This window comes from Daphnia pulex, chromosome 4 (assembly GCF_021134715.1).
Source record: "Daphnia pulex isolate KAP4 chromosome 4, ASM2113471v1".
NCBI lineage: Eukaryota > Metazoa > Arthropoda > Branchiopoda > Diplostraca > Daphniidae > Daphnia > Daphnia pulex.
The window spans coordinates 4,605,386-4,629,966 of record NC_060020.1 but is presented as its reverse complement, the minus strand read 5'-3'; the positions used below and the strand labels follow the sequence as shown (position 1 = coordinate 4,629,966).

General features: G+C 42.2%; 3 protein-coding genes across 5 annotated transcripts; 2 read left to right on the top strand and 1 right to left on the bottom strand.

Moving 5' to 3' along the window:
* Positions 1-14,584: 14,584 nt before the first annotated feature.
* LOC124193094 (uncharacterized protein F21D5.5-like) lies at positions 14,585-17,510 on the top strand. 2 transcript variants are annotated; one of them, XR_006874032.1, is made up of 8 exons: positions 14,585-14,831; positions 14,895-15,310; positions 15,370-15,687; positions 15,755-16,033; positions 16,673-16,820; positions 16,897-16,960; positions 17,228-17,289; positions 17,357-17,510. XR_006874032.1 is itself a non-coding variant. In XM_046586749.1 (7 exons), exons 1-7 carry the CDS (start codon positions 14,597-14,599, stop codon positions 17,478-17,480), a joined length of 1,722 nt encoding a protein of 573 aa, XP_046442705.1. In that variant the 5' UTR covers positions 14,586-14,596; the 3' UTR covers positions 17,481-17,510. The 2 variants fall into 2 exon arrangements, 1 of the variants encoding a protein (XP_046442705.1); XM_046586749.1 differs by having other exon boundaries at positions 14,586-14,831; positions 16,673-16,960.
* Positions 17,511-17,513: 3 nt separating this feature from the next.
* On the top strand, positions 17,514-22,846 carry LOC124193095 (oxidative stress-induced growth inhibitor 1-like). 2 transcript variants are annotated; one of them, XM_046586751.1, is made up of 7 exons: positions 17,514-18,953; positions 19,762-19,892; positions 19,973-20,136; positions 20,218-20,388; positions 20,853-21,191; positions 21,317-21,607; positions 21,671-22,846. In XM_046586751.1, exons 2-7 carry the CDS (start codon positions 19,766-19,768, stop codon positions 22,142-22,144), a joined length of 1,566 nt encoding a protein of 521 aa, XP_046442707.1. In that variant the 5' UTR covers positions 17,514-18,953; positions 19,762-19,765; the 3' UTR covers positions 22,145-22,846. The 2 variants fall into 2 exon arrangements, with proteins under 2 accessions (XP_046442707.1, XP_046442706.1); XM_046586750.1 differs by having other exon boundaries at positions 17,826-18,953; positions 19,756-19,892.
* On the bottom strand, positions 22,786-24,531 carry LOC124193096 (syntaxin-16-like). Its single transcript, XM_046586752.1, has 5 exons — positions 24,200-24,531; positions 23,893-24,141; positions 23,661-23,829; positions 23,157-23,383; positions 22,786-23,073 (listed from the first exon to the last, which is right to left on the bottom strand). The coding sequence occupies exons 1-5, from the start codon at positions 24,278-24,280 to the stop codon at positions 22,864-22,866; spliced, it is 936 nt and encodes a 311-aa protein (XP_046442708.1). The 5' UTR covers positions 24,281-24,531; the 3' UTR covers positions 22,786-22,863.
* Between the last annotated feature and the right edge of the window lie 50 nt (positions 24,532-24,581).

Sequence of the window (24,581 nt, the reverse complement as noted above, 5' to 3'; positions counted from 1 at the left end):
AGTTTTGCTCCGATAACAAAAACAACTGGGAGAAAAGAAGAGCAGTGGCAACCGAGGGGCCTCTCTGACCGACAAGTCCGCCACTGAGATGGGAAGTGGGGGGAGCAGCCACTCAGAGAGAAGGAGAAATAAAGAAGCGGACAGACACCCTGGGAAAGACATGGGTAGTAGCAGCATCCAGCAGCAGCAGCAGCAGCCAAAAGTCTTAATACGAAAAGAAAAGGAACAAATCGTCGTTTCCATCAGCCTCTTATAGACGTTCACGTTCGCCCCCGTTTTGACCAGGCCCCTGACCGCCCAGCTCGACCGTCAAACGACGTCCAGGCAGTTTGGCTTTGGTCGTCGATGACCCCCAGCAGGACCGGAAGAGCAAACAAGCCCTTCTCCCTTTCATAGAAGAGGGGAAAAAAATAGCCCAAAACAGAGAAAGTCTAGAGAAGAAGAAAACAATAGTAGATCTCCCTTGATAGTCGCCCATCTTCTCCCTCTATAGATATCTATATATATATTTCTCGTGTGTTGTGCTGGGCACGTCTATATTATTATAGTTATACTGTATTGTGTCTGTATAAAGTGTAGAGACATAACTCTGCACTGTATATATATCCAGCAGTCCGGGAGTAATCTAGAGAGAGAAAGAAAGAAGTTGCTCTTTGCCTTTTTTAGCTCCGACTACAAGATTGGCCCCGGCCTTTCTGCACGCAACATCTCAATGCAATCTCCACTTCTTCTAATTAAGCTGCAATGGTCTCAGGCCGTCTTCTATTATTGTTGTGTGTGGCCTATACAGACATTGACATCTCCTGCCGGACACGGCCACTGGGCTCCGATAAAATAAAAAAAGTCGGACCAAAGTTTGTAGGCCTACGTGCACCAACAGGTCGATGAGGTGATGCTCTGCTGCCGCTGAAACTGATCTTGACAAATGGTTCCTCCACTTTTTTCCCCCCATTTAGCCGAGCAGAGACCCAAACCAAACACGGACATCAGTTGACCTTTACGCCCCAACAGTCTCTTTTTTATTTTTCTTTTTTCTCTTCTTCGCCGAGCTGTTCAGTCATTTGTCATTGATATAATAAAGCGCTGTTGCGGACTCGAAAAAAAGTTCCGATATCCCCCCTCCCATTCTTATAAATATATTCGCTGCTGGCCAGCAGTTTTTGTTGGAAATCGTGTCGTGTTCCGCCGCTCTATCCGTTTCTTTTTTTGTCATCATTCCAAAAGTCTGTGGATGAAAAGGAGAGCCGCGCTCCGCCAGAGAATCTTCTCTTCTCCAGTTAAATAAAGCAACAGTCAGTGAGATATTCCAGGTGTGTCGGAATGTTGTCGAGCTTTTCACCACCTTTTTTCTTCTTTTCTCTGTCCTGGGTGTCACCCCTGCTTTGGCCTTTTTTTTTTTGCTTTATTAGGTATTCCGTCCGCTGGATGTGATGGCCGTCCAACGGTCCCCTCTTATCTTTTCCCCCCTTTTTGCTCCTTATTATATTCGTCCTAGCTGACTCCCAAACGAAATTCAACTGTGTCCAACAAGAGGGCTGGATGTTATAACTGTGGGGTTGGTCGTCGTCCCCCCTTCCATTTCGCCATCCAACACCCCATGAATAATCTGACATAAATCAGGTCATAACCTTCTAATTTTTTTTTCTTTCTTTTGATTTGATTTCTATTTTTTTTTTGTGGGTGGGGGGTGGTGTACGGTTTTTGGCGCGCCGGATTCCACGTCCAGCTCGTTTTCTATAGAAAAATAAAAGGGACGGGCAAAGCTTTTTTTCTTCTCCCCCTGTTCTTCTCTGTTGGTCGCCGGCCGTAAATCTCGGGTGCAGTCGACTTGTATGCGCAGCAAGAGCAGCAGGATCCCGCAGCCCAGCAAACTGCCATGCCCATCTAGCAGCAGCAGCAGCAGCAGGCAGCGCACGATATATATGTGTGTGTGTGGGGTGGAAAAAGAAATAAGGATAGAGAGAAAGAGGGGACACACACACACAAATAGCCAACGCCAGTTTTCCTCTGGTTCTAGTATAGTATAGTATAAAAGACTATTGATTAGCAATACTAATAAATCAATCAGCGGCCGGGATCAAGCGTCGTTTTATATATGATGGAGACTGCTGGCGAGATAGAGGCGAGCGGACCTATATCATCGTCAGGAGCCAACGGCAGCAGCAGCAGCTTCCCCAACATAGGCCAATGAAAAAAAGAAAAAAAAAGATTTTCATGCCAGCCGAGAGGATAGTCGAGAGAGAGAGAAACCAGTGGGGCATATCAAGATGAGGGGGGACATACACAAAAAACCTCGACGTCGCGCTCGACGTGACGCTAAAGTACAGCGACATCGTCGTCGTCGTGGCCTGCGCTGATCTGTCGTCGCTCTCCTCTTCTTCTCTACACGGCCCTTTATTTCTCTCTCTCTCTCTCTATAGTAGTAATATAGATAGATATAAATAAAAGCGGCGGGGATATACAGTTGAGGGATTTGAACAATCTCCAAACTTGGGCGCGGTCCGATGATTGTGCGCGACCAACAGACACAAAACTTCCACCCAACCCCCTCCCTTCTCTCTTTAGTCTTACAGCGCGCGCACACACACACAAAACCAAGTTGACGAATTTGTTTTTCCACTCTTGTATCTCCCCAATCTCTTGTATAAAAAAGAAATAAAAAAACAAAAAAAAAAGTACAAAGAAAGAAAAAGAAGAAAAGACTATCCAATCGGCCGGATCGTCACGTACCGTCAATATTGATCGTCAATAATTCCCCATTGACCGGCCCCGGCGGTCGCCCCAATCAAGATCTTCTTCTGTTTTTTTTTTCTTTTTTCTTTTCTTATCCTATCTTGGGTTTGTATAGCTACTGCTATATACTATAAAGGATCATCATCAACTTCTTTTCTTTTTGGTTTTTTGTTGTTGTGTTTTTCTGCCTACCGTCTTGGTTTTGATTCTTTTATTTTCCCCCTGTTGTTGTCTTGTTCAATCTGTCCCGCGGCTTCACAATATCGCCGGAATCCGCAGCCTGCACCCTGCACCCTGCAGCCCAGTCAGCAAATAGGAGATGCGAATCTCGTCCGCTGGCCAACGACATGCCCGTCGTCTATAAGCCGCTCAAATTTATTTATACATCAAATAGAAAAAAAAGAAGGGCCCTGGCGAAAAGAAACAAAAACAAAACAAATTGACCTAAAAGTTCACGTCCCTCCTTAAATAAAGCAGAACGCGTTCACGCGAAATTCCAGCCAGCGCGTTGTAATCAGAGCTCCAAGTTTGGAGATGTGAAAGCCTTTGCTTCTACGTATATACTACTGCTGCTATAGAAGATAAAGAGTTGTTGTCTACAAGTGTACAAGTGTACGTGAGGGCCGTTGATTGAGAACCGCTGGCAGACGTTTGATGCAGCGACAAGAGGTACAGAGCGGAGCACTCTGGGATTGTTTTCCATCCGTTACGTCATCTCCGCCTCTCTGACTGACGGCCTCCTGTCTCTCTCTCTTTCTCTCTGCCCGTGAATGCGCATATATTCAATCCGACGAGAGTCTCTTGTTGTGTCTCCTCCTCGTCATTCATTCAGATTCTCGTTTGGGACAGCCGTTTTTTTTTTGGCTTCTAGATTTTTGTGGTTTGAATATTCCGGGGGTCTCAGCAGGTGAAACCAAAAAAAAATAGAGCCCCCATCATCGCCGTCTACGGGATCGGAGAGATGGTACTCGACTCTCTGGTCGATGTAATCGCATTACGGCATTAGTTTGTTATCTTCTTTTTCTTGTTTTTGGTTTTGTTTTGTTTTTTCTTTGGCGATGCCCTTGGACGAAAGGCAGCAGCGAATTCATCTTCCCCGCCGAACGTATCGGCGTCCATTACACGGCGCTCAAACTCAGCTCACGGCAGAGAGACACTGACGGATGACGGACGCCATCCAACCAACTCTTTTTTTTTTTTCACATTGCATATCATTCTATCCCCATTCTTCTCGCCGGTCTCCGCCGAGTTCTGTTCTGTTGGCTGTTCACGACGACGGCCTCATATAACAACACAACCGGGTGAGCTCTTATCTCTCTCTCTCTCTTTCTATTCCCCAGAAACTTCAAAATGATTCAAAAAGAAGTTCGCCTTCTTCTTCTTCTTCTTCTCCCAAGGATGGATGGAGAAATAAATAAACAGACATTTCTCAAACGGAGCTCTCGAAAAATCAAGTGAGAGAGAGGACGAGGTCTAAGTGAACTGCTCAATAAGTCAAATACGCGAGGCCAAAAGAAACAACAACCAAATCCACACAGTCATTGGGGGGGAATAAATGTGGTCATGGAGAAATCAACAAATTCTATCTATTCTCTCCTCTTTTTTAAAATTTTTATTTCTCATTCGTCCTCATTTTGATGTGTTACCTTTGCAGCTCAACTTCTTCTTTTTTTCCGTTTCGTCTCTTTTCATACGAGAACGAACCAAACGAACAATCATCTCCAAATAGAAAGAAAGAAGAGAATGGTGAGGAGGGGGGGGGGGATAGCTATATATTGTACATATAAGAGAGAGGGTGGTGGTGGTGGTATCGGCTGATGTGTGCGTGTGGCCCATCGAGACGACGATTGTCCGGCCGCAGACAATGCGATGACAAAATGCTCGTTGAATGCGTCCATCTATTCCGAGAAAAGCGATAAAAACTAGTTAATATCAAAAGAATAAAGAAGAGAGAGAGAGAGAGAGAGGGCCGCTGAGAGTATTACACTGTACTACTACTATCTAGTAGTGAGAGTCTCGAGCTGCTGCAAGAGGAGGAAAGAAAATCGTATCTAAGCCGTGGAGCAGCTCGATGATATACCTGCCATCCCTATACGCGCGGCCGAGAGTCTTAATTAGAATTTATTAGAAAGAGGAAAGAGAGAAGAGAGAGAGAGAGGCCGTCGCGTTTGATGCGCCATTACACACGCACAGCATAGAGAGAGACTTGGCCCGTCCTCTACTCTATGCTGAGAGAAATACCAGAGTCAGAAAAGACAAAGACAATTCCATTTGGGCTGGCGTTCCTTTTGTCCGTGTCCGATCTTGAATTACACAGTCTGAGTGTTGAGAAGATTCCCCACCACCCCACGCCACTTATAATACACCCCCCAAGAGAAGGTGCAGTACATATAGTCTGCAGATATGCGCATTCTACTCCGTTAAAGACCACCAGAAAAAAAGGAAAGAAGAAGAAGTTTAAGGAAGAAAAAACATGTGTTAAAAATGGCACCGTCTGTAGGATTATAAGAAAATGCCCACCCCGCGTACTCACCACAGGACATGGGTGTCTCTTTTATCACCTGGCCTTCTTTCTCGTCTTCTCTCTCTCCCCCCTGTTTTAAAACCTACAAGGTGGTTCTTCTTCTTCTTCTTCTTCCAACCCAGAAAAATTTAAGAGAGGGGGGTCCTCTATCCGCTTTTTGCTCGCCAGCGTACCTCACCTCGCGCAGAACCCCCCTCTGGCTTGCCCAACTCGGGCAAGTTCCTCTCTTCTTTTTTTTATCATTTTTTGAACCGTGTTGTTATATTCTGCTCATCTTTTACAATATACATACACACACACACTAGTCTATAAAAAAAATAGAGAGAAAACAAATTTTTTTTTCATTTCCATTTTATTAAATTTTTTTTTGTGGATAATTTTTCAAGAAGCCCATCACTTCTTTTCATCCGTAGATATTCTCTCCCTCCTTTTCATTCCGACTTTTCAATGGATGGGTGGACTTTTTCTTCTTTCCTTTTGAAATGCCTTTTCTTTTTTTCTTGAAGTATTTTCACGCGTTTGGTTATGTGTGCGATGATGATTTTATTTGGGGGCGCGCGATGGTGGCTGCGTGATTTAAACGGTCCACTGACAACAACAACAACGAAACACTCAACGCCCACACACAGAGGATGGAGAGAGAGAGAGAGCAGCACAGGGTCATTGGTGAATCTGACTGGTTGTGTCTCGCTCGTTAAGATCCTTCGGCCCACCGGAGTCTCTCTCTCCATCACACACACACACACACACAGACAAGGAGAGTAAATAGAAAGGAGCTGGTGCCTCCAAGATATAGGAGGAGGGATATAACACACGGGCTCATCCATCACGGGCCGATGAAGCGTATGGATGCGATACATCTCCATCTACTGTTCAATTGAGAGAGAGAGAGAGCTGGAGATTTTCTCCCCTTCTTTTCTCAACTCATAGCCATCGTTAGATGCGTGTAAGTGTATAGTTGGATGTTTATGTTGTCAAGACGAGATGAAAAGGAGACAACTAACTGGGAGGTTATTCTCACATTTGATTATTGTTGTCATCGCCTTCCAGACCCTCCGCAGTATATGCCAACAAAGTGACATTTCACGTCATCATCTGGTTTCAACTGGATTCGATGCGCTTTTCTTTTCTTTTCTTTCTTCAATGCCAAAATTACAAAAAAAGGCCAGATGTCGTTTGATTTCGGAATTTCGTTCTCGGTTAATGGAGAAAACTATTAGGGGATAACCAAAAAAAAAGAAGGGTTGTGAATTTCTGATTTCCATTTTCGGACGCGTCGTAAAAATTCAACACCCCCCTCAGCACCAGCACCACCACCTATGGGTAGCCTGTCAGCGTAATTCACATTTCGGTCGACATTTTTGGAATTGAATAGATGTGGAGAAAGGTAGGAGAGATGACCTAAAAGTTAAAAAAAAAATATGTATTTTTTTTTTGTCTCTTCACTTTTCTCTATATTTTTTATTATTATTTTTTGAGTGGGGGGTAGGTAGGGGGGGGGGGGAGGAATGGATGAAAGAAGAAAGAGAAAATCAAGGGAAATGTCGACTTGATCGTAAATAATTGTTTCAAGCTCGACTTCGGCGGGGGTCCTCACTCTCTTTTTCTCGCTCTCCCGTCGGTCTTCTTCTTCCACTACTACTTTTGCTGGTGCTGTGATGTTGTTGTTCGAACTCCTCCTCGTCTTGTTCGTATATTTTTATTTCTTTTGGATATCATCTGGAAAAAAGAAGAAAAACGCGCGGGCGGCGACGGGCGGCGACGGGCTGTTGTTGTTATAGACCTCCGACGAGAATGAATGAGCCAACGCCAGGTGCTCTTCATCTTTTTCATCCGTGTGCCATCACCTTTCATTGTCCTGTCTTCCGAGAAATATCACTGGCCATCGCTCTCTGTTTTTTCTCCCCTCCGGTTCTTTCTTTCTTTCCTTTTTTATTTTTCTTATTTTTATTTTTATTTTTCTTCTTTGATTTCTTATCCATTCTTTCGTATAGTACGTTCGCTTCTTCTTCTATTTGTGGCATCTCTTGTATTGCTCCAAACCGGCACCTCATTTCTCCGACTTCATCATCATCATCATCGTTGGGTCGTCGTCACCATCCTCCTTCTCCTCTTCTTCCTCCTTCTTGCCCGCTAATCGGAATAATCACGCCCGTCTATTGTGTGGCCTATGCCCGTGCCGTGCAATTACGCAACACTTTTTTCGAACAGAAAACATCAAACTCTCCCGGCCTATTTAATAATAATACAACCGAAAAATAGTTTCGCTCATCATTGCGATTGTTATTGAAATCTCTTCACTTCTCAAACGGAATTTTAAAAAAATAAAATAAGGAAAAAGGTCAGAACAACAAAATCCCGTAAGAGAAAATAGAAAACAACAGCGGGGAAAAAAAAGGTTTGGCTAAAAGCCTAAATAAGTGAGAAAGACAGAGAAAGAGACAGCAAGCTATAGGGCGACGCTGTATGTGTAGACGTGTGTAGGAGTTAACGATCCGTGTACACTTAAATAATTAGCCGGTATAGTGTCTGGAACAACTGGAAATTGTCGACGAGAGAAGATAAATAGCCCAAAAGAAAACATGCGTATACACAACCACTGCGATATATATTCTTCGTCTTCTTCTTTTTCCCCCCTTTTACACAGACACACGTCGACTGCAAAGTGGAAGGAAGAAAGGTATATAGCATCTAGCGATCCCATGATTCGCACTGGGTGGTCGGCTCGCCGCGCATCGATCCTTAAATCATTCACGCCGCGAAGAGTTAATGGTGTTGATTGCCAGCAGATATATTGAGCCGAGCGCTTGTACATAGTATAGAACACACAAAACACACACAGGCGCGCGGAGAGTTAACGAGACTCTCTTTTCCTTCTGAATTAGACGGGGGCTTAGAGATATAATAGACGACTATAGCTTCGTCTGCTGGAGAGATATAAAGTCAAGTTGTTGGATTCATTTCTCATTGGGGCTCTCTCTCTCACGCTGACTAACTCGCGTCTGTCTTCTTTCTTTCTCCCCCTCCCGTGTAATCAACTGTTGGCGCTGCTAATGAACGGCGCGCGACAGTTGCAGTGAAATCGCGCTTCCGGTCTCGACACCCCCACCTCCGTCTCTTCCCCATTATTATTACAATTTCAAGAAGAACCAAATTCAACAATGTCAATCCGCCGCTTTTCTCTTGTATAGGAAGAGGCTAATGGATTGCGATTGCGGAGGACCTCCTCCTCCTTCAACATCCCAGGAGCCTAGACGACGAAGAAGAAAAAAGAAAAGACTGGAGGGAGGGCAATAAAGAAAGGAAGCGTCGTGGTGCCGACATTTCCTTTTAACCGAGGCTAGGAGAGAACACGGACGGCGCTCGCTATATCGTCGGCTCTGGGGGTTTTTATACATGTAATTTGTCGCTGTATATCAAAGGCTTGTTTTCACCCGCGTTGGCAGCCGAGGAGCGACACGAAGAGGCCAGACGACAATGAAGCGCGCACCAAGGAGGAGTCAAAGAAGAAGAAGCAGAAGAATAAAAATGAGAAACCGCAATAACGCGTGAAGGAATAACAAATTTAGAGTCAAGAGAAAGATGGAATCAAACCACGCCAGGCCGCCAGGCCACCACCACCACGACTCCTACGTATACGCGTAGACGTATGTTACAAGAAGAAAACATACTACCGACCAGAGGAGGAACGCCTTATGGATCCTTGTAACGAACACGCCCCCCATTCAAAATTACGAATCGGAGCCCGACTGATTTATCATGTGACATTTGGTGGAAGGGGGGGGGGATGAAAAACTCGAGCGAGAAATAACACACACACGCACATTATACATAGACATACTGTGGGCGAGATATTATTCCGGCACGACGGTCATAGATAACGAATTCGAATCAATCCAACCGAAGGCGAGCGCGCGGTTTTGATTAGCGTCAGCCGGCAGGAAATTATGATTATTATTTCTCCTTTCGCTTGTTGTTGTTGTTGCTTTTTTGTTTATTTATTTTTTCTTCTGTCTGTTCGAACATGTTTGATGTATATAATGTAGACGCACAACCGCAAACTCATCTCTCTCTCTCTCGGCTGTTTCTCTTTTTATTCTTCTTCTTCTGTTGTTTTTTTTCGCTCACGCATCACGCGCAGTCGTTCATAAAGCACACGAAAGCCGCAAATCTCTCACGCTGCCTCGCGCGCTCAAACCAAGTCGACATTTTACCGACGACGACGTCGGGGTGGCACTTTTTTTTTCTTCTCTTTCGTGAACATCAAATTCGGCCGATTTTTTGGGGAGGTTTTTCTTTTGTTTTTTGTTTTTTTCAATCATATATCTGTCGTCCTCGGAGTACAACTTTCTACTGGCGAGAGAATAAGAATCCGGCGAGCGACTTTGACGGATATTTATCGACACCCTCCTCCCACTCACCTTCTGCGTCATTTCGTGTTTTCCCTTCATAATCAACCAACAAGTTTTATATATCTGAAGAGAGGAATAAAAATAGTATATAGGGAAATGAGAAAATACATTTCAAGTCCGAAAAAGAAAAAGAAAGAAAAAAAAGGCAAAACTTGAAAATAGAATAGGTTGATTAACATTTGATCCTCACACAAGTCTTGTTACGTTTTATGGCAGCAATTTTCTTCCATTTAATAACGCTTGATGGAAGGCGTTTATTTACGGGCTCGTCGGCCTTGGTGCCCGGCGACAGCCAGCAGAGAGAGAGAGAGAGAAACAAGTAAAAAACGAATGAGAAAGATGGAAGTTATATAACACAAAAAGGAGCTATAGACGGCGAGAGAGAGAGAGAAATTCGTGCATGTTGTATATATCTAGCGCTAGCGTAGATATGTAGTATTGAATTCAATCTTCGTGGCGATAATAATTCACCTGCGCTGTACACATCCTTCGGTGTCTACAAAGTTTGGCCTTAATTTAACCAACCGCGGCCGTTCTTCTTCTCCGAAAAGGCGATGTATAGCACAGCACTCGCCTATCCCTCCTCCCCCTTTTGGCCTTTCTCTCTCTTACACACAGGACGTAGACAGCCAGAAAATGCAAAGACAGGCGCATTATCCTCTTCTCTGCTTCTATAATTAACCGGCATTCATCATTTGGAGTTGTTCGGGAGAGAGAAAAAAAAAAATAAAAAGCTATCATAGACGCACGGCACACGGCAGAAGAACCCCCCTCCTCACGGATGGCGGCCTGCCCCCTCCCGAAAAATTTGTGTACAGGCCCTCTCGTCCGCTTTTCTTTCTTAAAAAAACACATTTCAAACTGGCGCCTTTTTTTTCTTACCTTTTATTAGTTCAAAAAAGAGAACACATCCCGACTTCATTTCGACCGAGAGAAAAAGAAAAATCCCGGACCCGACACATCCCTCCTCGCTGGCCGCCCCCCTTTTAATTCTTTCTCCTTCGCCCAACTGTTCCACACACACAGCCTCATATTAGATATACGACTGTTGAGCTAGCTAGCTGCCAGAGGCCTTTTCTTAATCATCATCATCACCTGGTCCGTCCGCTCTCTGCTGTGTGTAGACACACACACATATACTACCCGGCCCTTGTATTTATACATATTACCTTTCGGTTTTCCACAATCATCTTGAGCACGGCGCTGCTGCCTCTCCGCTTTGGCCCAGGATCGCTAATCAGACCAATGGAGAGACAGCGGTCGTCACGCTGTGAATTATTGTACGGATCCACCTCTCTGTCTGTTCTGTTCTGTTCTGTTCTGCGCTGTAGGGAGACTTTGTCTAGCGCACAATTTCCAACCGCTAATCAGGTTTTCTTCCTTTTTATTTGTCTTCATCTCTCGCTGCTGGCCTGGCCCGCGTTCGGCTTCTCAATGTGTTAAAGGGGGGACTACCGTAAAAGGCGAAAAGGAATCAAAAAGAAGTTTGTTTTTTTTTCTTTCAAAACAGCGCCACGTCATCACGCGACTAGACGCAATCGACCACGAGAAATAACGACGAGCTGTTGGGACGGTCGGGAAGAAAAACGACAAAGACAAAGCAACTGGACGGTGTTGGAATATAATAACGCCACCACCTCCCTTATTCATATTTGGAATGAGCCCACCGCTTTATCAGTTGTGCGGATGTGTTCTATCTAATGATGCGCTCAATTGTCCATCAAACCAACTTGACAAATCTTTTGCGCCGTAAATGTGGATTGATTTCTTTCTCTTTGTCGTCGTTTGTTGTTGTTGCGGTCGAGCTGGAAATCACCGAATGCTGACAGTTTATTCGCACCTTTTCTTCGACTCGCACCGCAGCCATCAACCGGTCAGTCGCTTCTCCTTTTTGTTTAGTTTGGGCTGCTTCTTTGCTGCTGCTGCTGCTGTTGTTTCGCTTCTGTTGATGATGAGCTGCTGCTTCTGCTCCCGCTGTTGCCCGAAAAGTAAAAAAAAAGCTTCTCCTCCAAAGAGTCGTAAATAAATCAAGGAGCATTCAAAGTACGGCCTGCGCGCTTCATTTATAACTGTTTTTTCCCTTGTTCTTTTTATGTTCTTTTTCTTTCTTCCCTCCTTGTTTTTTTTCTTTTTTTATTATTATTCTCCGATGTATTTATATATTATTTATTGTTTTCCTCTTTTATTTTCTAGGAGGATTTCTTATTTCTTTTTTTTTTCCTATATGCATATAGATATGCGCGTGATGGTACGTATGTATATAGTATAGGCTATTTGCTATTTGAAAAGAAATAATCATCCAAGTCAAGAAATTGCGGTTGGACGAATAAATGCCGGGGCTTTTAGCCTCTGGGATGATTGTCGGGACAGGCCAAAAAAAGAGTCTTCCATCCTCTCTCCTTATTCTCGCCCGAATTTGCATTTCGACGTATTTCATCTATAAATATCTATACGTACACACAAGACACACACACACGTCTTTTTACGACTGCCGGATAGAAACGCGGAGGCTCCTCATTGAACTCGCCACAGAAAACTTCTTCTCTCAAAACAAATTTCTCTTTCCTTGTGTCTATCGGCTGGAAATATCTGGCGCGATGACGCCCGACGAAAATTTCACTTGATGTATTTTGATGGAAAGACGAAATGAAGGGAGACTGCTGGCCAGAGAGAAATAAAGAAAAAAAAAGAGAATTAGGGATATCCAATAATAAACAAAAATGGAAAAAAAGAGATAGAGCTAAGAATTGGTTGGGGCATATATAAATGCCATACAGGCAGCAGCCGAGCATTGACTATTAGAAATAAAGGCAGCTAGGAGCCAGCAGGAGCGGCTGTGAATGGTGGTGGTGGTGGTATATACACCAGTGGTGTTGGTGGGGCGCTATCAGAACGATAAACGCCCGATAAATCGACGGAATAGCAGCTGATGCTTTCGAGGATCATTGGGCATCGCACGGGGCCACATGACATCTACCGGCTCCCATCCATAAGTCATTGGATTTTTAATCAACTTGGTCGGGCCGGAGTTGGAGCTGGAGAGTGAGAGAGGGGAGAAAAACAAAAATATCATCATAATAAAGAATATTCGGGAGAAGAAACTGAGGGGGGAAAGATGAAGAGATGGGGGATGAAGAAGAAGGAAGAAAGGAGAGTTCACCACTGGAGAGAGAAAACTGTTGTGTGTGTTTCTCAATCTCATTCTGTATGGTGTATATACGACTCAGCCTCTCCGCCGTTGGTTCGTTAGCCAAACGACGACCAAATGAGCAGGGCCAAACTCAATTAACACCTTCCGTGTCAGACCGCTATGACTGTGTCTGTGTCTGCGTGAGCCGCCCTATCTAATATGAGATTCGTCCCAACAGTTCGATGGGTCTGTCTCAGAGTGTCTAATGGACGTGCATCTCGCACAGAGAGAGTGTAGTACATGCTGGCGGCGGCGGCGGTGGCGGCGGCGGCGGAGAGCTTTCCATCTCCAAACTTTATAGAGCTGATTCTCAAATGCTCGATGCAGCATATCCTCTACACTTCTTTTCTGTCTCGTCCAATTAAGAACAACATCTCCAACAATATGCGCCATCGTCTCTAAATCTTCTTCATCGCCATCTTCTACAAATGTTTTTTTGTTTTGTTTTTTAATTCATCAAATTCTTTTTTTCGTTTTTTGTTAGCTTTTTGTTCTTCTCTGATGCCATTTGGTTTGTTTTTTTTTACAACCCGAACGACGATGGATACAGGGCAGGGTTTATATTTTGAGTCGAATTATTTTCGTTTTTTCATTTTTATTTCCCGACGTTTAATCGAGACAGGAGGAAAAGAATGGCAGGAGGAAAGTTGGAACATTTTTTGTGTTCGGATGAGAGCGATATTGGGCGCAGGTGTTTTGCCTATTTTTGTTTTATTGGTCGATAGTTTAGTGGGGCGCGGTCAATTCATCAACGTGCCTCAAGGTGCGGGAAACCTTCTCCCCCCCCCCTCTCCTTCCACCTCCATCAATATTATGAAAACGCAACGGCTATAAAAATGGAGGCAGAGATGATGTGACGTGCACGTTCGCTGCTGCTGCTGCTGCCCTGCCAGCGGTCGATGTCGGCCGTCTCACCATTATACAGCCCGCCGAGAAAACGGGAAAAAAAAGAGAGAGAAAGAAGAAGAGGAGAGAAACAGTCGTAAAGCAGTCTTCCAACGGCTCGTCCGACCAGGCCCATCACATTCATAATAATGTGGCACACACAGCATTTATATATATAGAAAAAAGGAAATGAAGGGAAAGAAAAAGAAGTAGAAAAAAGATAAGAGCGCCAACCAGCCAAAGACTCGTGCATGTGTCTGTGTTGCGTGTAGTATGTTGGGAGAAGAGTATAGTAGGGGGATCTTTTCGGGGCTGTGTGGGTCGAGAAGGGGGGGGACTGACTCAAAGAGCTGATGTTCCCATTATGTTTTGAGTTATTGCTGGATTGCCCGATACGAAAATTTGTTCGATACCAACACCCACCGCCACCGCCAAGTCTGCGGTCGGATGAGTAACATTCTCCACCCGACTGCTGCATGGTTTTGGCCTAGGGCTCGTCGCATTCGATCGTTTCATCGCCATCAATCCATACATACATTTGGGTTCTCCTGTTCTCTCTTTTTTTATTTTGCGATACAAAAAACCCAAAAAATAGAATATGCGCGCTTGTATTAACGACTCTTTTCTTTTTTCTCACTGTTTTATTTGGTTTCTTGTGATACTTGTGGTTAGGAAATTATTTACATTACAATGATCGCGGGAAATTTTTACGTTCACTCCCGTCAATTTAGGTTTCGAAAACGGTCGGGTCGCGCGCCGGCTTTTTCTTGAAAATCGACTACCCAACGCCATCTGTCAGTCGGAAAGGAACTACTTAACTGCCACCTGACGGATATAATATCAATTTCTTCAATGGTTAGCACATTTTCGTCTTTTCTTCCAATTTTAAAACGTCAACTAATTTCCATTTTGTTCATTCATTATCGGTTTTCATTAAAAGATTTCCTACAAGTGCTAATGTTTTCTTGTAAAATAGTGTCATGCGATCCGGATTACGTATCCATCCAGATTGAGCACTGTAAGCCTTTGGTGATTGGAAGAGGGCCCTTGACAAGGATTAAAGATCCGAGACTTTCTCGAAATCACGGTACTATTGCAATCCAAAACAAGTTCAAAACAAGATGCATTTCATTCAATTTTCAATTCACAGTCAAGCTGGTAGCAGACTGTGAAAAGGGGTTGCTGAGTGTTAAGCTGATTGGAGCCAATGCTTGCAAAGCTGGAACCTCAATACTAAAAGCTAAAGATGAATCTGTTCAGCTTAAACATGGAGAAATTATAGAGTTACTTGAAAAGCAATTTCCATTTCGTGTGGAATTTAGTCCAGATCCAAATCAAGTCCCGTCATCAGTAACAAGCTCATCAAGTTCTGAAGAAATAATGGTGGGGAAGCAGACAACTCTTAATAATTTTATAACAACAAAGAGGAAATCAACATCTGCTGAAGAAGATGTCCAAGACCCCAGTTTCTTGGCAAAAAAGCAGAAAATGGAAGATACATGGGAGGAGATTGACAATGGCAAACTGATTATATTCACAAGTGATGGAGTGCAGCACAAATCAAAAGTATTCAAATATATTTTAAGTCTTTCGAACTGTTTAATTATTTCTTTTTATTCATTTAGATTGCAGCCTTTGATTTGGATGGAACCATCATCACAACTCAATCTGGGAAAGTATTTCCAACAAATTGCCAAGACTGGAAGCTAAATTTCAGTCAGGTTCCTGGCAAACTTAAAAAATTAATAGAAGATGGATTTAAAATTGTTTTCATCACTAACCAAGCCGGATTAAGTAACGGAAAGCTCAAACCGTTAGATTTTCGAAAGAAACTCTGTGATATCCGTTCAAAGTTGGGAGTTCCAATCCAAGTTTTTATCTCATCCGGTTCGGGAAAATACAGGAAACCCTCTACCGGAATGTGGATATACCTTACAGATAAAGTGAAAACATATTTACTATCAGATGTATCTTAATATTTGGATCTGTAATATTTTCTGTTATTTGTAGGCAAACGGTTCCGTCCCAATTGAGCTGGAATCGTCTTTTTATTGCGGTGATGCAGCTGGGCGCGAGGCCAAATGGGCGCCAGGGAAGAAAAAGGATCATTCGTCTGTCGACCGTCTTTTAGCCATCAACGTCGGTTTGAAATTTTACACGCCCGAAGAATTTTTCTTGGGACACCGATCGGTTCCGCATAAACAACCAGATTTTGAACCCCGTAATGTGGACGCATCAGTTCCTCTTTTGGAACCTTCGGACGCCCCCCTGTTCCAGAAAAAGCAAGAAGTAAGGTATTCAATATAGAGTCAATAATGAAACAAATTCCCGTTGAAAAACATCATTTTTAAGAAATCACCTTTAATTTAGGGTGAGGGAAAGTTAATTACAAATCTCAACATAAACCTTGCCATTAACTTTCTTGAATCTCGAAGTGTAAGAATTTCGTCAATATTTACTGTTTGACATTAGGGACTAAATGATTTCGCCGACTATTTAAAAGTTCTAGCTAAGAAATTGATTAATCTTGTGTGTCATCTTGACGTTCGTGCTACACTGCTACACGTGCATATTTGTAAGTTTTCTTTGGCAGCGATTTGGGACGCGCAATTTATTTTTCCATTTACTATTTTTGCGTCACCTCTTAAGTATTCGATGAATGTGTTCTCGGGAACCGAACCGGGAGGTTCTAGTTCTTCATATTATTTTTATTGGTTTACTATTTTTTTCATTATCTTTTTTTTTTTTTTCTCAAGGATTTCTTTCTATTCAATTCTATTGAGTCTGAAATTGGTAAAGAGATGCAACGAAAGTCAATCATTTTTGGTTATAAGTGTAACTGATTCTTTAGTCCCGTTTTTCCCACGTTATCTTCACATGTTAGCAAAAAAGTTATTCGCAGTTGGACTGATTCTTATTTTTCGTTAGGTCATTCTACTGGTTGGGTTTCCGGGATCTGGCAAAAGTCATTTCGCAGAACAACACGCGCTTCAGTCAAGTTATGATGTTATCAACCGTGACTCCTTAGGCACTTGGCAGAAATGTGCAGCAGCCGTAGAAAAATGTCTCGACGCCGGTAAGAGTGTATTGATCGATAATACCAACCCGGATAAGGAATCACGTTCCCGTTTCGTTCGACTGGCTTCAACTAGAGGGCTACCTTGCCGCTGTTTTGTGATGAACACCACCATGACGCATGCCTTACATAACAACAAGGTAATTGAAAAATTTTGAATCAATCTTCTTCTTTCTCAGCCTTTCATTGATAACGTTAGTGTGCATGTACACAAATTGAGATCCTTATAGATAGCTTTATTGACTTTGCCTGTTCAAATTGCGACGTAAAATGCAAAGTCTTGAGAAATCTTAAAATCATCAGGAACTGTTTGCCATCTAAAACCTTGACTTAGTTAAATTTATCAATGAAAATCCTCTTACGTGACATTCGACACGCCCGATATTCAAAGAATTTTTTTCTCGCAGTTTCGAGAACTAACTGATGCGAAGCACGTCCCTGTTTCTCGAATGATCTTCAACGTACACAAGTAATTTTTAAAAATCTAAATATTCCAAACTGAGATAGCTCTATTGTTTGCTTTGACTCCGTTCAAGATCAAAGTACCAGGAACCAAGTTTAGACGAAGGATTCAGTCAAATTGTCCGTGTCAACTTCCAACCCAAGTTCCGTTCTGCCGAAGATGAGCGTCTTTACAAAATGTATCTTCTTGAAGATTAAGGATGTTTCTAGTAAATGGATTTTCATTAATGTCGGTATTACTATATATATATATATTTTCATTTCTCTGGAATTTTAATATCCTATAGTGCATGCCTAATCAATTCATGCAAAAAATGACTCGGCGTTTTGCTGCTCTCATTTCAGAGCAAAGAATTTGTTTAGTATAGGCCATTGAGAACTCTCCAAGTACGGTGTCAAATTGATTTTTTTAAGGATAACGCGAACGTGACGAACTCGCGCACAGTATTTCTGACGGCATGTAGATTTGTTCTGTCACTCGTAACTCAAAAGAATGTGCTCACGTGAACACCGCATGTTAAAAATGTTTTCAAGGTCAGTCGAAAACCGCTCGGAATTTATAAATTCAAAGGGATAAAATTGTTCAAGTGTCCTAAAAAGATTGTCCTTCCAGCGCGGATATGTCCGTCGATGTGAGTAATGATGTGCTAATATTACCGAATGTTTTGGCAATATTTTTACATTTTGCTGATACCACATGACTCGACGCTTTTATTCTGGTCGTCTGGCCATTAACATGTCCTAATCGTATGACGTACTTGGAGGCGGGTAATGTTTAGACGAGCCCTAACGATCGAGCCCAGGACAACGAGGGCTAGAAGGCCGGCGCCACTACAACCAGCCAATCACGCATCAGTCCGCGTCACCTGTCCTCCAGCCCGTCGCAACGTTTCCCATTGGGTTATTTTTTATTTACAACAAAATTTGGCCCTGCATCCACTTCATTGTGAGGCTAAGCGTTGTTTACTAAAAATATCCCCTAGTCCTTCATTTTTCAATACTGTGAACCCCAGTCAACACAAGCTCGCAACTTATCCAAGATTGCAATATTTATTTCCTGAAACGGCGCCAGGTGATCGGCCGCCACGACAGCAGAGCGGATGCGCCATCCTCAGACGCATTTAGGTTGAACTGTACTCAGCAGATGTCTCTAGCCAGAAAGCGGTAAAGGCAGACGCTATTTACGGCGCATGACAGTTCATTCTTCCCCGTTTTTTTGAGGTGCCACGAGCTCTCAGAATTAACTAAAGATCCCTTTTAAGGGAGTTTTGGCAGGCTATCGGATCCATGAAAGAATGTAGGCGGCAGAGTCGCCAAGGGCAATACAGCACACGAGCTACAACCACAGTCTACGTTACTACATTCGGTCGTAAACGTATACACTTCATACTCTTTTTTTCTTTTTTGAAAAGAAAGACTTATCTCGTTAAGGGAGGAGCCTGACGGTCCCGCCTTCACGATCCCCCTGTCTCCACATGTTCTCCCCTCTCGTACGAGTCTCCACCGGCTTCTAACACAGACACACTTGCCCGGTTTTTGGTGTGTTGCTGTTGCACTGTTTCCACTTTAAAACTGTAAAGACATTCGAAAGTTTCAACCAGTGATCCTTCTCTACTCGTGAAAGCAATACATCACAATCAAAATACTCGTGGATAAACCTCGAAAACAAAGGTAAGATAAGACTTTGGTTTACCCTTCCATTTCCTTTCTTCTAAGATGTGCATTTGCGATAGCATTATGTCTGTGGAAGACTTATGCAATGAAATGTATCGATTTTGCTCGACGACTGATGTTGATTCGATCTGCCCCGTTTTGCGGGAAAACTTATTTGAAATTAAATGCAGTCACGTTTACTTAAATAGGAGTCGGCAGGTTACTCTGCAGGTTACTCTTTCAACCTTCTCTTATTTCTAGAATATTCATTTCACACGGGCAATTATTTGTACATGGTTGAATGGGTTCATTTTCGAATCAGCTTCCGAAAATTGTTCTTTAAGCAAATATTGCAATGCCATGTTTTTAGTTTTTCTAATTTATTTTTTAAGTTTCCAGTTATTATTGTATTTTCATTTGATCCTAAGGGAAAACCTCTTTTAATTAATTGGGCAAATATCTGAGTTGAATTTCAATCAGTTAGTCTTCGATTTCCATGCATTTCAAGGAGAAAATTCAAAACTTTTATTTCAACATTCCCTTAATTCTATCCATATGTGACATTGTGTCTAAAAACCTTTTCCTGATTGCAACCGCCCTTTTACCGAGAGGTATCTGCGGGTAATTCCCTCCCTCGAGCGAAAGCTTCACTTGAAGGTCTTGTGTTAATCAAAGTGATGACCATCATATTTTCTGCACAGTTGCGGTGCGAATTAAGCCTTCGCTTTGCTCGACTAATGACGCTAATTCTTATCCTCCCATAATTGCTATCGATGGTTTATTAGAAAACACAATGCATTCTAACGATTTGTTCACCTAGCAACAGGACCATGCGCACCAAATCCATTCGCTGCCCATTAACGGGTTCAAGACGATCGCGCCAAGCAGTTGCGGATACTCGATCTGTCGATATCGAAACGTCAGTCAAGACCATAACCAAAGACGTTGTCGTCGTCGGTAATTTATTTCCAAACGTTTACTGATGTTCTAGCACAATGTGAATTCGTTGAATAAAAGCTGAGATAACCCTTTTCTAGGTAACGGACCTTCAGCTATTACTCTGTCTTATCTCTTGTCCGGCCATTGGCCCTATTATAAGGGCATGGACGAGATGGGGCATCCACCAGACTTTCTTCACTACAGATTGGAATCGAAACCCAACTGCCCGTTGGTTCTTCAAGATCTGAAAGAATTATCAGAAGTAAGAGATGAAGATTATTATTATTATTATTTTGTTTTTGGTTATGTAGTTCTCTGGTAACATTTCTATTTGGAACGCTAGGGACTGGAAGGGCGGTCGAGCAATCCGGTTGCTCTTTTATACGACATTCTGAATCACCCAGATGCAGACACAGGTCAAGATCTACCATCACTTCTTGCATGGAAGAACCATCCCGAGCATGCTCTCGATCACGTGGTTCTTGGCAGAGGTCCCCCGGGGGGATCGTGGCAGGTGCGTTTATCAATTTATCTCACTCCTTCCCTTTCTTAGATTGTAAAATAGCTTAGCAACACGTACGTTTAGATTTGAACCTTCAATTTTTTTCTCAATCTGAAAAATATTTCATCCATCTTGGACTTTAATGGTGCGTAGTTACCGTACGCCGATACGACAATAATCAAAATTATTATTATGTAATGGGCCTTGTTTGTTGTTTACACTTAAAAAATTGTTTACATGGAAACACATATGAGCGTTGGAGGAAATGCAATACTGTTTCGACCTTAGCCTTGATTCTGGTACAAGGACAAACCCTATAATTACTGTAGAAACTCATTTCTCTCGATTTCCTCTCGACTCTAGAAAAGAGAAACTATGGTATTGCCACAGGCATTATTGCATCAAGGCCGATCTTTTTTTAAAAAAACGTGTATGGCCGTTTTTTCATTGTATTTTTCCCCTATTTTTTTGTATAGGCAATGGAGGGAGACGTTTTGACTATCAGCAGAGGAACGTGGATGGAACTGGCTAACTTGAGCTTTCGAGAATGGGAAGAAAGTGTTTGCGATCGGCAACTTGGGAGTCGTCAGAAACGAGCCTCGGTTAAGAACGTGGCTCGATATTATCACGATTACGTTGATATCAAAGGATTGCGCCCCTACTTCCGCGACTCAGCGGAAGTCACTTCGGTTCGTCGTGTAGATCAATTAAAAAATGGCTCAAACGAGAACAATGATCGTGGACTTTGGCAAGTGACGGGTCACATCCGGACAGCTGAAGGACTGGAAGATTTTCAATATTTGACTCCAAACGTGGTATGTTCTGTTATAATCTACTTTATAATTATAAGTACGAGAGTGAAAATATCTGGCTATTGAATTAGCCAATTTCACTATTAGTTTTAGGAATGTTGATAATGATTTTCTATTTGAAATAATAGGTCTTAGCCATTGGTGGTTCTGATCGCCCTAATCGTATGAACGTGGCCGGTGAAAATCTGCCCTTTGTCGTCAAATCCTTACAAGCGATGGAACAACTTATTTCCAGTCAGCAATTGAACAGTCGGAGTGAACCGGTTCTCATTGTTGGGGCTGGCTTGTCTGCAGCGGATGCTATAATTGCCGCACACTTTCATGGAATTCCCATCATTCACGCGTTTCGACGCAAGGCTACCGATCCTAGCCTTATCTTTGGCCAGCTTCCTTCCAACATGTACCCTGAGTACCACAAGGTAATTTTTCTCAATTTCTGATTGAGTTGACATCATTTCATTTTTGATTTGTTTAATTATCAGGTCTATCAGATGATGAAAGACAACGGAATGACTTACTCAGGATACACTCCGATGGAGCAGAGCCAAGTGGTGCGTATTCAAAATGATGGAAAAGTCTGTCTGCAAGGACCAGAGTGCTCCACTCGAATCAAAGTTTCTTACGTCGTGGTATTAATAGGCTCTCGACCTAGTTTAAGTTTCCTTGAAAATAAAGGACGTGATTTAACGGTCGACGTGACCAAACCTATCTCATGTCGTAATAACCCGCTTGATGTCGATCTATTCACGCTCGAATCCACCAAGCAACCTGGGTTGTACGCTATGGGGCCCTTGGTCTCAGATAATTTTGTCCGTTTCGCCCAAGGAGGCGCCTTAGCTATCACGAGAGATATTCATTTGAAATCCTGTCCATTGGAGAGGAAAGAAGAAGTGTCAAATCCGCCCATCCTTCATGTCCCTCAAGAATCCGTCAACTACCTTGATTGCCCGGCGTGACGTTGATCGCCATTTAGTTTTACCGGGGGTATTAAAAGCGTTCCTAATATTGAACTTTTGCGAATCAAAGGCGCTTTTAGTCCCCTCATTTGTATCAGCGGTTATTGATACAATCTATTGTAAATATCACGAAACACGGTTTTCATCTTTGAGAAATAAGTCCGAATCACCACCCTATTACACCTCCACTTCAACGAGTGCTCTGCTAGTCTTCGTTGTGCCTTCTCCTCTCTCTAAACTTCGTTTTCTACTACTCTCATTTTTTAAGAAGCTTTCGTTGAGAAATTTGAATATCTATTGTTGATTTTCTTTATGAATTTACTGCTGATAAGTAGAGCTTATGTCTTAAATGGCATCGTTACGGTGCTATACGTTACGCGTGTCCTTACTGAAAACATTTCCAAAAGGAATTTGATTGTTTCCAGGACTATAGCTTTAGGGGTGCGAAACAAGAGCGGTTTTAACGTTCTGTAATTTGTTTTTGCATGTCAATACTAAGGACGACCAATGTGTTTTTGGCCCTAGTTGGTGACGAGAGGGGTAGCTAATATTGCGACTGTAATTGAAAATGTACACTTCATATTAAAGTTACAACACCTTAGAAAATTCAAGTGTTTTGAACTTGTAAAACATATACTATGCAGCATTTAAACACGTACATTTCCAGCAGTTCAATACACACATGGAAAACTTGAACAGAAATTAGATTTTCTATTTACTCAAGATTTAACAGCAATTAAAATAATGATTAGAAGGATGATGGTGGAAACCAAACCGACAATGCATACCATCTTCCGATTTTTCTTTTGATAATTATCAGCTTTTTGCAGATGAACCAAACCGTCGTGAACTTTAGCTTGTGTATGCTCAATATTGTAGTCTATTCTATCCAAAACGGTACCTTGATCCGCGACCATGTGAGAGATTTCCTGCAGATTTAAGAAAATGAACAAAAATAAGTTACACCATAATGAAATAATGTTGCAATGCTTCAAAGTGTCAAAGAAATTACTTTAAATATCGAATTCAGTTCGTATATCGAACGGACCACATTTTGAATTTCCTTCTCGCGCTGTTCAACGAAAGACGAATTTTCTTCCTGCAACATCAATTGCTGCTGGCTCATCACTCGCGGAGTTTCGGTTTGGCTGCTAGTATTGGTCCAGTCATCATAATTCCAATCCTTGGAGGAAGTTCCACCAAAAAATTGTTGAGAACGTTCCTCGCGTGATTTAATTTCTGTTGGGCAGTGGGCAAATAAGTATATACATGAATTTACATTTTTGTTACGAATTGGTTAATTGATTTTTAAACTATTATCTAGGTGCAACAAAATACAAATCAGAGATTTGAAACTACATTCTTGTGTGATAAAGAAATGAAGATGACTGATGAGTAATGATTACTTATCACTTAGAATAAGTAATATTGACATGATAAAAGTGCTGTGACTGGCTTTGACTGTGACTGGAATGTGCTATACTTTGTAAAAGAAATAAATGAATAAGAACTGAACTGTTCAGATATGCATTCTGGTCACTCCTGAAGGTGTTTGATAGATTTTGTAATGTTGTTACCAAAGATGTGACCACATTTTTGGCAAGATTTGCTTCTGCCTGCCCCAGACTAGGACTAGTACTATTGTACTGAATCCTTTTTATGCAATTGTGGCAGGTGGTAAACATCTTCAGAATAAACAAAGAAGGATTGAAGTTTTAAACAATTTAATTAATTCTAATCTGTAATACTTTGGTTATGTCTTGAGTAAAGGCATCAATCTGCTGCTCTTCATTCATCGAGTCATCAAATGTGGGCTTAAGAAGATGTTTGTTTTGAAGAGAGCTCAACTCTTTTAGTCGAGTTTGAATTTTTGTCAAGGTGTACTGAGCCTCTTCTAAGCTGTCTGTCCATTCTGGAGGAATCCTTACATGAGTGGCATGACTCTTGCCGTGAACATCTATTTCATGACGGACCAAGGAATCCGTGTCTGATATGCTCTAAAAGCAAACCATTACCAATTACCAGTAATTTCAAAAGTCAAAATGAGTCACTCACTTGTTCAGAGTAAAAATTGCGACTTTGAATAGCATTGTTACGCATCAGAATGAAAATTTCAGTGATACTTCGTGTTGCCATTTTCTATGTGAACTTTCAGTCGATATTGGGGTTGAATCATCGATATTAAGATGTACGTGATCTAAATTTTCACAAGAAAAATCTAAATCGTACACATCACAATTGAAAACATTGATTTGGATAATAGATATTGCACTGAAACTTTATTTTTTAAATGCCAGATTTTGATTTTGACAATTTTAAATCGATGGACTCGATCCTTGTACAGCTGATTTTGACATTTCGTGGCACATTTAGTATGAAGAAAAGTTTTGGTGTCATCAGCAGCCACTAGATGGAAGTAAAAGAGCGCGTGTTTTTT

Bases quoted from the DNA above. Each gene is read 5' to 3' on its own strand.
- LOC124193094 (XM_046586749.1), top strand. From the start codon at position 14,597: ATGGTTAGCACATTTTCGTCTTTTCTTCCAATTTTAAAACGTCAACTA. The intron at 15,311-15,369 runs GTATTCAAATAT...TTATTCATTTAG, and splicing joins GAGTGCAGCACAAATCAAAA to ATTGCAGCCTTTGATTTGGA. The intron at 16,034-16,672 runs GTAAGGTATTCA...ATTTTTCGTTAG, and splicing joins TGTTCCAGAAAAAGCAAGAA to GTCATTCTACTGGTTGGGTT.
- LOC124193095 (XM_046586751.1), top strand. From the start codon at position 19,766: ATGCGCACCAAATCCATTCGCTGCCCATTAACGGGTTCAAGACGATCG. The intron at 19,893-19,972 runs GTAATTTATTTC...ACCCTTTTCTAG, and splicing joins CAAAGACGTTGTCGTCGTCG to GTAACGGACCTTCAGCTATT. The intron at 20,137-20,217 runs GTAAGAGATGAA...TTGGAACGCTAG, and splicing joins ATCTGAAAGAATTATCAGAA to GGACTGGAAGGGCGGTCGAG.
- LOC124193096 (XM_046586752.1), bottom strand. From the start codon at position 24,280: ATGGCAACACGAAGTATCACTGAAATTTTCATTCTGATGCGTAACAAT. The intron at 23,830-23,892 runs GTATTACAGATT...TTTATTCTGAAG, and splicing joins TTACTCAAGACATAACCAAA to ATGTTTACCACCTGCCACAA. The intron at 23,384-23,660 runs GTTCAGTTCTTA...ACTGCCCAACAG, and splicing joins CCAGAATGCATATCTGAACA to AAATTAAATCACGCGAGGAA.